This window comes from Felis catus, chromosome A3, assembly GCF_018350175.1.
Source record: "Felis catus isolate Fca126 chromosome A3, F.catus_Fca126_mat1.0, whole genome shotgun sequence".
Lineage (NCBI taxonomy): Eukaryota > Metazoa > Chordata > Mammalia > Carnivora > Felidae > Felis > Felis catus.
In genome coordinates, this window is record NC_058370.1 from 59,024,979 (window position 1) to 59,035,964 (window position 10,986).

The 10,986-nt window shown below is 38.0% G+C and overlaps 1 protein-coding gene and 1 pseudogene across 9 annotated transcripts in view; one reads left to right on the forward strand and one right to left on the reverse strand.

Moving 5' to 3' along the window:
• TBC1D8 (TBC1 domain family member 8) overlaps positions 1-10,696 on the forward strand; it is a 112,428-nt gene extending 101,732 nt beyond the window's left edge. For 8 of the 9 annotated variants that reach the window (XM_023251572.2, XM_023251573.2, XM_023251574.2 and 5 more), the window contains 3 exons: positions 7,723-7,812; positions 8,196-8,293; positions 9,606-10,696. In XM_023251572.2, the coding sequence (XP_023107340.2) occupies positions 7,723-7,812; positions 8,196-8,293; positions 9,606-10,067 (650 nt within the window). In that variant the 3' untranslated portion in view covers positions 10,068-10,696. Of the gene's footprint in view, positions 1-3,920; positions 4,721-7,722; positions 7,813-8,195; positions 8,294-9,605 lie in introns of those variants that run through there. The other variant, XM_045054060.1, reaches the window with a different exon arrangement.
• On the reverse strand, positions 141-3,468 carry LOC102900773 (annotated as a pseudogene).
• Positions 10,697-10,986: the final 290 nt, after the last annotated feature.

Sequence of the window (10,986 nt, forward strand, 5' to 3'; positions counted from 1 at the left end):
AAGCAGGGGAATAATATACCATATTCTTAAATATTCCTTTCTGATAAAGGAAGCTTTCATTTGCCCAGAATACCCAGTGGTATAGATGGAAAACCCCCAACAACTCCCCCCAATACTACTTCAAAACAAACATGTGAAACTTGATTTTCATTACAATGTTATTTCTTCACACTAATAAATCAAAAAACCAAGACCCGGATTTTACATATGTATAAATGTATATAAAAAACAATGCAAACAGTTACTGAGCGTATCTCCTGGACAAGAATGCCAAGTTAGTCTGTCTTCATAAAAAGCAATTACAATCTGAGGACACTTCATATTTGCCTCTTGATTTGCCAGCACCAAGCCTGCCTCATCTGAATCTTTCCATTTCATGAGAAACATGAAATCTCCACTGCTGTCTGTGGCACCAATTATTCATTTGGGATCAAGACCTTTGGCAAAAGCATCTCTTTTCTTCTTTGACTTGCTGTCATCAGATTCACTGTCAGATAAAGATTTTCTTTTTGTGCCATCTTTTTCTTTACCAGCTTTTGAGAATTAAGAAATGCTTCAGTTAACTCTGGACAATCTAAATTTTCTGCAGGTTCCCAAGTATTGTCAGCATCTGTAAATCCCTTCCCCTTCAGGAAGTACTCCACTTTCCTGTTCACTACACGTCGGTCCAGTACTAGTCTCATCACAAATTCTTCAGGCCCTGCCTCTTCTTTTTTACTCTTTCCGTTCTGTTTCTTTCTCATTTTTTGCAATGTAGTTTTATTGGAGGCCATTTTTTATTGCAGACTTGAAGAGCTATTGTTTACCACCTGTGAGCTGCTCTGGGTCCCGGGTCTGGGGATTGTTTTCTTAATTTCACTTTCTGCTGCTTTATTATCAATGTATAGGAATGCAGATTTCTGTATACTGATTTTGTATCCTGTGACTTTACCGAATTCATTTATCAGTTCTAGTAGTTTTTTGGTGGCCTTTGGGGTTTTCTCTATATAGTATGATATCGTCTAAACATAGTGAAAATTTGAATTCATCCTTACTGATTTGGATGCCTTTTATTTCTTTTTGTTTTTGATTGCTGTGGCTAGAACTTCCAGTACTATGTTGTATAAGTGGTGAGAGTGGACATCCTTGTTTTTTCCCTGACCTTGGGGGAAAAGCTCTGTGTTTCCCCAGAGTATGATGTTAGCTGTGGGTTTTTCATATTTTCATAAGGCCTTTATTATGTTGAAGTATGTTCCCTCTAGACCTACTTTAGGTCTAGTTGAGAGTTCTTATTATGAATGGATATTGTACTCTGTCAAATGCTTTTTCTGCAACTATTGAAATTATCATATGGTTTTTATACTTTCTCTTTTTGATAGGATGTATCACGTTGATTTGGGAACATTAAGCTGCCCTTGCATCCTGGGAATAAATCCCATTTGATCGTATTGTAATATATCTTTAAACTTACTGGTTTTTGATATTATCATTTGAGGCTGATATTTGATTCTTGATCTAGCTTCATATTGAAGTTTCAAAATTATAAGTTTATTTCTAAAAGCCATGTTTTAATTATTAGTTCATTAAAAGGCATTTGTAGACCTTCATGGCTTTTGAAAATCAATTTTTCAAAAACTTTTTGAATGTATGGGATTGTAACATTTATATTATATGGCTCCAAATTTAAAATTTTTAATTAAGTGCAAATTGAGATTTGATGTATGTTATTTCGCTTACCTCTATTTAACATCGGAATTTTTGACACAAAGAAAGAAAAGTCTTAATAATGCAGACAACCTAAAACCTATTTAGGTATCAATTTGTTAAGGCCATAAAGATCCACAATACATTTAGGTATTTTTAATTTAAATTTAATTTTAACACGTACTTCCCATCATAACTTTTTGAGTAAAGATGGAACACACACACTAGGGAGGTAAAAGAAGAGTCTTGTTAATTAGGAGGAGGTATACTGAGGATTGCAAGTTTGAATTTGTACCCTCAGAGAGTAAGGCCTCATTTGCCAGATGAGGGAGGCATGGTACCAAACAAAGCACAACAGCCCTGGGCCCTACACACTCACCTTGGGCAGAGCTCTTGCTTGTAACTCTGCAAGGGTATTATGGGAGGCAAAGGGATTTTGTGAGCTCGCTTACAAAGGTATCTGATGCAACTCAGGAAGCAAGAAAGTGCTAAGCCCAGGGTCTCAGTTCCAGAAGAGCTCCCTTTATTGGCTCCATAGTGATTACAACACTGTTTGTTTAGCAGAGGAAATAGAAGAGAAATAGTCCAGATGATTTGATGCCTTATCAGGTGACGTACAGATGAACAGTATTCCAGAAGATTATTAAATTGGGAGTTTTCATTGCAGACTGATAAATCTACAGATATTGGTCATTTTGCTCAGTGAATTATACTAATTGGACTTCCAGAAGACCATTTTCTGGAACATCAGATTCGTTAGAAGCATCTAAGCAAGCTACCAAGAATGCTCTATTGGAAATGGTAAATGAGCACAAACAAATGAGACACTGGAGGCTTTCTGTAAAGGAGCAAACTGAGGGGGCAGCTTATGCCCCCAGCTCCTAGAGATGCCAAGATTCAGGGAATACGTTATGTTTGCAGAGCAGCTCTCCCCTGGGGGTCCTGCTGGTCTGGATCCACATTAAATGATCTTAAAGTTAAATCCAATAGAATTTGAGCTGCTCCAGTCTTGTGTTCAGCTTTACGTGAAGAAATAGGCTTCTTTTTGAGGCCTTACACACACAAAAGTGAATTTGCTGTCCAAAGAAAGGGTTTTGTAAAGAAGTGGAGTTAAAAGGAAAAATCTTACAGATAATTCCAATTTGCCATTTGGTTAAAGATGGTTATTTTAAAAAGGATTTCAAGTTGAAGACCTGAATGAACTTAATTGAAAATTGAAAGCACACTTGAAAATATATTAACATGTAGCAACCAAGTATGGATTCAAAGCAAAAATTCAACCAAGAATGATGTTAGAAATGCTTCATCAGTGATATTTAGTCAGTGTTAGAATTTGCAATCTGAAACCTAACTGTAGACAAATATAGCAGTATCTGTACAAAAGAGGAAAAGCTTTGTTATTTTAGAATATTTGATATAAAAAATTTTTAAAAGGGGTCAAAATCCAGTCATATTAGCCAAAAAAATTTCAGTAATACATTTGTCAGTAAGGGTGAAGCTGTGTGATGTTTCATGCTTTACATAAAATAAAAAACACTTGAACATTCAAATTCTCAGTAATGACACTTGCTTCCACCTTTTGTTCAGTTTTCAGTAATAGTGGCAGCCTGTTTTGAAGAGATCACTATTTAAAAGTCCTAATCAGGAATTGCATGTAACCATTTCAATATAAATAGTGGTATGATAACTAGTATTAAGAAGTCCTGGGGCGCCTGGGTGGCTCAGTTGGTTGGGCCTCCGACTTCGGCTCAGGTCATGATCTCGTAGTCTGTGAGTTCGAACCACATGTTGGGCCCTGTGCTGACAGCTCAGAGCCTGGAGGCTGCTTCCGACTGTGTCTCCCTCTCTCTGGCCCTCCCACACTCACGCTCTGTCTCTCTGTCTCTCTCTCTCAAAAATAAATAAACGTTAAAAAAAAAATCCTAAGTATTCTAACATTTCAGTACCATTAGATCCATTTTGTTACTTGACAAAATATTTTATTTCATCACTTATGGTAAAAGAATGTATCTTTGAAGTTTGTTTACTTAGAATGGATCCCCTTTCTAAACCTATTCAGTACAATTAGAAATACACAAGATCTTTGTATGACATTGTCTGCTTTGTCAAGAGTATTGGCAGATCAGATGATAGGAATGGACATATACAATCACAGATTTCATACTATAGTCACTGTGGATAAAAACCTTAGCAGTATTGTGAAATGGATGTTATGTGTGTGAAATTAACATCAACAGGACCAAAGACAATGGAACATGTGATGACCATGGTTTGCCTAAGAGAAAAGTCTGGCACCCAAGTTACACCCACCATATTGGTTCTCCACTTTTTGCTTAGCCTTTTCTTATGGTTATACTAAGAAACAATACTGATGATAAAGTCTATATAATCTACTGCTTTTGAGAATGTGTTGATATTTCAAAGGATCTATTAAAATCCAAGAAACTGAAAGACACACTGCCTTAAGGACCAAATTATTAATGGAAATGGCTCAAATGGCACACATGAAGAGGATTCACCAAATGAAGTGGAAACAGATGAGCTAATTGATGAATCCAGCTAAGATCAGGAACTTCTCTCAGAGAATGGATATAGTCTCTTTGAGATGATTCTGATAATGGATGACATACCAAGCAAACTTACAAAGGTCAGCTTCTCACAGGACATACAAAAATGATAAGATTACATTCTAGTTTAACAACTTAAGCAGCATTGATAACGACATCAGAAATTATACCATGCACATTCATTTTGGTGATAGCTTAAGCTAGACGAAAGATCTGTTCTTTCGACTGGAGTTTAAAATACCAAAAGAGGATTTTGAAAAACATGAAAAATGTAGTGTACACACCTCTGAAAACATCTTTTGTGAAATTGTAATATTGCATTGAACCTTTTAGAAGAGCTGGGTACTGAAGTTCCTTGGTATTACCCAAATTGTCAAGCCACCAGGAAAATGGATTTGATCATAGCATCCAGTACTTGTTTACATCATGTGTTTTTCTTTTAATTTCATTAAAAATTTTTTTTAAATGTTTATTAATTTTTGAGAGAGAGAGGATGAGCAGGGGAGGAACAGAGGGAGAGGGAGACAGAGGATCTGAAGTGGGCTGTGTGTTGGCAGCAGAGAGCCTGATGCGGAGCTCAGACTCACAGAACCATAAGATCATGATCTGAACCGAAGCCGGCTGCTTAACCGACTGAGCCACCCAGGTGCCCCTTCAGTGATTTTCTTAGATATCTGAGACCCAAGTTGGGTACTTTACTTAGCTTTCCTATCAAAGGCTTGGTTGGATATATTGGAATTCCTAATTAATTGCAAGTCCTAGCTGCTATAATTTGCTGTTTTCAACCACTGTGGAGGGCTAGGAAAGCACTATTCTGTTTTTGCAAGAAAAGATATGAGAATGGTATTATTTTGATGACTGTAGTGTCTCAACTGCATCTGAAAACCAAACTGTATTGAAAGCAGTGTATGTACTCTTCCACCAGAGCTAAGATACAATAGAACTAGCTTTTCCCCTCCACAAGAATCCCATTTAGAAAGTGACAAAGATAGCAGTGGTGAGGACGATGAAGTCCTTGAAGCCAGAGAACAGACTTTCCTGCTGGTGGCATTTATTGAAGTCATGAAGGTATCTACCACATTAAAAGTCTGAGATAGACTGCAAATGTAAATCCTTCAAGATATTTATGGGGCGCCTGGGTGGCGCAGTCGGTTAAGCGTCCGACTTCAGCCAGGTCACGATCTCGCGGTCCGTGAGTTCGAGCCCCGCGTCGGGCTCTGGGCTGATGGCTCAGAGCCTGGAGCCTGTTTCCGATTCTGTGTCTCCCTCTCTCTCTGCCCCTTCCCCGTTCATGCTCTGTCTCTCTCTGTCCCCAAAATAAATAAATGTTGAAAAAAAAAAAAATTAAAAAAAAAAAAAAAAAAAAAAAAGATATTTTAACTTGTGCTATACTTGAAGCGAGACACAATGAAAACTTTAATAGAAATGTCTCTTATTTATAGTCTTGAATTACAAGTTACCCATCAGAATGTAAAAATGTTTATGAAACATTTATGAAAGTTCAGATACCTCATTTAAGAAGGTGGAAAGTACATTTAAAGATTGTAAACAACCTTTACTACTTTCCCTTAATGCATTACGTGTACTTCGGAGCATAGGTAACAATGAGTTTTTTCATTGATTCTTTACCTGTCTCCTTTCTAGACACTCGCCCTCTTGAATTAACCATTCCTCTCTATGCTCCCATAATATTTGTATTATTCTTCTGTTAGAGCATTTTTTTAGTGACTTGTGTACACATTTCACCTCTTAGAGACCCAATATCCTCTTGACATCTTCTAGCAGCTATTACCTAAAAAAATCTGTTTCCATCATGACTGCCCTAAGTACCATCCAGGGTTTATGATTTTCCTCCTATTCAATGAGTGGATGCTCACATGTGCCACTGTGTAGAATCTTTGGGCAAGCCTGGAAAAATGACTTAACATCTGTTATAATAAAACCCCCAAACCTAAAACAACCCCAAACAATTCCCACCCCCCAAACCCCAGAAACATGTCTCCCAAGTAGGAAGGAGAGTACCTTATCAAGGCTTTGGTGCCATCTTGGGGATATTTGTTGGATTACAACTGAATTTTGCCTTTTATTCTCAGTGAGTGGCTTACTAGTAAATATAAGGATCCTGGTGTGTCCATTCATTCTTTATAATTTTTTAATTTATTTTGAGAGAGTGAGTGCACTTAGATGCGGGAGAGGCAGAAAAGAGAGAGAGAGAGAGAGAGAGAGAATGAGAATCCCAAGTAGGCTCTGTGCTGTCAGCACAGAACCGGATGCGGGGCTCAATCTCACAAACTGAGATCATGACCTGGGCTGAAATTAAGTCAGAGGCTTAACCCACTGAGCCACCCAGGCGCCCCTAGAATTGTTTTTTATAAGAGCTTTTTGATCTGTGGTTCCCATACCACATAGTGCATTCATTTAATGTTAGAAAACCCGTTTTTTAGTATCTTTAAACAACCATCATCACAATTTTAGGAATTTTCATCACCCTAAAAAGGACCATACTCTTGCTGTTGCTCCCAGCCCATTTTGCTTTGCTTTGTCTTTATAGAATCCTGTTTTAGGTATTTCCTATAAATGGGAATAATGCAATTTGCCATTTTGTGTGTGGCTTTTACTCAGTTTTCAAGGTTTATCCATGTTATAGCCTGTCTCTGTGCTTATTCATGACTGAATTTGATACTCCATTTGATAATTATGTCCTAATCCCCTCATTAATTGAACACTTGGGTTTATTGCCACTTCTTGGCTCTTGTGAACAATGCTCCTATAACTTGTGCACAAGTTTCTAAGTGGGTAGGTTTTTATTTCTCTTTGGTATATACATAAGGGTAGAATTTCTGGGTCAAATGGTTTACCTTTTTGATGAACTGCCAGATGTTTTTTCAAAATGGCTGTGCCATTTCCTCTCTTCAGTAGTATAATGAAGATTCTGGTAGGATTATTTTTGTATATTTCAAGAAAACTTGCAATGATAAAATGCTTTGTATTCAGCAATTTTTCAGTTTTTGTTAGAAACTTAGTATATGCTCACTATGAAAACAGATGCCATGAAGTTTAAAATGCTAATCCCACCATCCAGAAATTTGTGTATTTATTTCTAGAATTTCTGTGTATGTATATACATACATATATCTTGAGTTTTAGAAAATAGGATTTTACTACATACATTTTTCCAGGGCAGTATCAGCAATGTCCTATGAATTTGTATTTCATTAATTAAAATCTTGTCTACGTAAATCCAGAAAAAGGCTTTATGTGGTCTGTTGTTTTCTTTACTGTGTATCCAGACAGTGCTTGGTGTACAAGTGAGTTCAGAGTCCCTGCAAAGACTGCAGCCCACAGGGTGTGAGGGTGGGGAGGGGTTGCTACTGGCTTAGCCTTTAGTTCTTAATTACATAAAAAGCTAAATTACGGCCAGTTTTGCTTAACATGCAGTAATTTGTTCAACGTAATTTTTTTTTGTTTTAAGCACTCACTGAAAATGATCGAGACAGCCAGTCCCCATTAAAGAATCCTCTGTTGTCGACGTCAAGACCGCTGGTTTTTGGGAAGTCAAATGGTATGTACTTCTTTTCATTAACTCCCCTGCAGGCACACACTGCAATTGTTAGAAGAAACTTCACAGCTCTTCTTAGAAGTGGACTTACCTAGTCCCTTCATACTGTGAATCAACAGCCCACTGCTTTCAGAAGCCAGAAAGCTTTCAAGTGGCAGTGTATTGAGGGACTGCCCCTCGGCCCAACCACCACGTTTATTCCTCTTGCCTAAGGTTTGAGGGGTTGTCATGCAGCTACCACACTCCATTCATGGTCAGTTGTAGAACAGACTCTAATCTGTTTTCAGTTTGTGTATACTTAGTGGAATTCTGCCCTCACTGCCCCATTCTACATGTTCCTTTTTGCTTTCACTGAGTTTTAAAATATATATTTTCTGTGTCTCAAGGTGATGCAATTGATTATCAGAAACAGCTGAAGCAGATGATTAAAGATTTAGCCAAAGAAAAAGATAAAACTGAGAAAGAGTTGCCCAAAATGAGCCAGGTATGAACCTTATTCTATGCAAGAATTAACCACTTTGCCAGTTTGTTCAGAGGTAAGCTTGAAAGTTGAGCTGGGGCCTGTCTACTTCCAAAACCATAATCAAAGGATCAGAGCTGAACACTGGTGACTAAAAGGGAAATGTTTAAAGGATTCCTCCCAAAGTTTGGGAAATGTAGGCTTCAAGTTGGAAATGTTCCTTTATTATAGGATTATCAGTCTTTTTGGTGCTAATGTGGACTGTGAGCCTTTAAGAAGGAATTCAGCATGCAGTGTTTCTTGGTCTCTTTTGACCACAGAACACATGGCATTCATATATCCTGGAATACTTCAGCAGGGTTGCTCTACTCTGTTGGGGAGTTGCTTTCAAATTTTCATTCTCTCTCTTGGATATAGTCACATTTCAATGCTGTAGGTCAACTCTACCTCACTTTTTAAAAAGCCAGTTAAATCCCATCACCCAGAGCTACCGTTACTAACATTCTGATATACAGGATGTCAACTTTTAACTATAAACAAAAGTAGGCTGTTTTAATACCTTGCTTTCATTTACTTCAAAATCACGAATAGCTCTCCCAAATTATTTTTAAAAATTTTGGGAGTGAGCAGGGGAGCAGAGGAGAAAGGATCCCAAGCAGGCTCTGATGTGGGGCTCTATCTCACAAACCATGAAATCATGACCTTAGATGAAATCAAGAGTCGGATGCTTAACTGACTGAGCCACCCAGGTGCCCCTCTCCCAAATTATTGTTAGGTCTCAACCATGTTCCTATTCCTAGAGTAAATGTATAGCTAAATCCCACTAGAAGTGCCTTTCATCACATTAGATTCTCCATTTGAGCAGCAATGTGTATATACTTTGAAAAAGCATCAGGCATCACTGTTTTACTTCATTTCACATCTGTTAAGTTCCTGCCTGGTATCCTATCAGACGAATAAGCCATTATTTTGTTTAGTCATAACATTTAAGCAGTCTCCAACTTTTTCTCTGTTGTAAATCCTAGATTTAAACATCATTATAAACAAATCTCTATAGCTTTGGATCCATTTCTACAAGTTGACTTGGATTAAAGGGTGCACATGTCCTCTGGAATGCACAGATTTTTTCTTAATAGTTACTGTATAGACAAAGAGCACATTTCTGTGTGGTCAAATTCCCTGGAGTCACTGGTAGTACTTTCTGAGTAGAAAGGCAAACTATCTTATCATTTGGTTCAAAGACTGCTATGTGGTTTTCTCTAAGAACTTTTAAGTTAAAAAATATATACATTATATTTCTATCTTGGTTATGTTGCTGTGTATTTTTTAATTCCAGAGAGAATTTATCCAGTTCTGTAAAACTTTGTACAGTATGTTCCATGAAGATCCAGAAGAAAACGAATTATATCAAGCCATTGCCACAGTAACCACTCTGCTGCTGCAGATTGGGGAAGTGGGGCAGAGAAGTAGCAGCTCTGGAAGCTGCTCCCACGAAGGTGGGGAGGAGCTGCGGGCTTCAGCTCTTTCTCCAGACCAGGACTCGGTTTTTGCAGACAACAACGCTGGGAAGATTCCCCAGGACTCCCGGACATTTACTGAAGAGGTAGAAGGGGACTGGACTGTCTCCCTTGAACATATTTTAGCTTCACTTCTGACTGAACAGTCATTAGTAAACTTTTTTGAAAAGCCACTGGACATTAAATTGAAACTTGAAAACGCCAAGATCAATCAGTACAGTCTCAAAACTTTTGAAATGAGCCGCCAATCACAGCCTGAACTCAAGCTGAATAACGTGTAGCAAGATAGCAGTTTATTGAGAGGAGTCAGCCATACCAAAGCCTTGGACCTGTTTTGTAGGGGTCAGCCCCTCAATCTTCATTTCAGCCTAATTCATTTTGAGCGTATTTTGCAAGCTGGGTATCTGGATGAGCAACCGGACAGCCACAACTGTGGCCAGGGGAACTGATGCAACCCTCAAGCATTTCTATTTATTCTTTAAGAGAATTATGAGTTGGATCCCATCAGTGCTATAGGGAATCCATGCACTAGTTCCCTTGATGCTGTGACTTGCTGTTTCACTTTCATCAGATTGGCTGAAATGGGCACTTCTGTGACGCTAGTATGATTTCGTTCTCAGATGCAACAGAAGAGTTGAATGTATCATACTAAACCAGAGACAAAAGCCCAAGCTCTCATTCTTCACTTTGGAAAATGGGAGAGGTTACGAATCAAGTTCACTTTCAAAATCCAAGAGCCACTATCTGTGCAATTGTATTTGGCTTTCTTTTGCACTAATTTTGTTTCAATGCTGGTAATTGAAACCATTTTAATATATTTGGTTGTACTCTGTCCTTCCAAAAATGTTGTGTACAAACCATGCTTTCAATGTTGGCCTCTAAGTTTTTTAATAAGAAACTTTTGTAGTGACTTGGTCCTTGTTTATAACTTATTTGTGTCTAGAGGTATCTCCACCATTATCCCCACCCAGTCTGTGTTCTCAGTAAATAGTGATAGTGTAGGTGTTCAACTCCCCACAGTGGTTACGTATAGTACCATCACCCTGGGGCTCAAAAATGAAGCACCTATTTACAACAGCATTCGATAATACCAGGGGTGTAAACACTGATGAAATATAATTCCTCCAACACAATGCTTTCAGGCTGAATTTAGTGGATTTTATTATTGTAACCGTAAACTTTACCTCTGAGCTTTGGTTC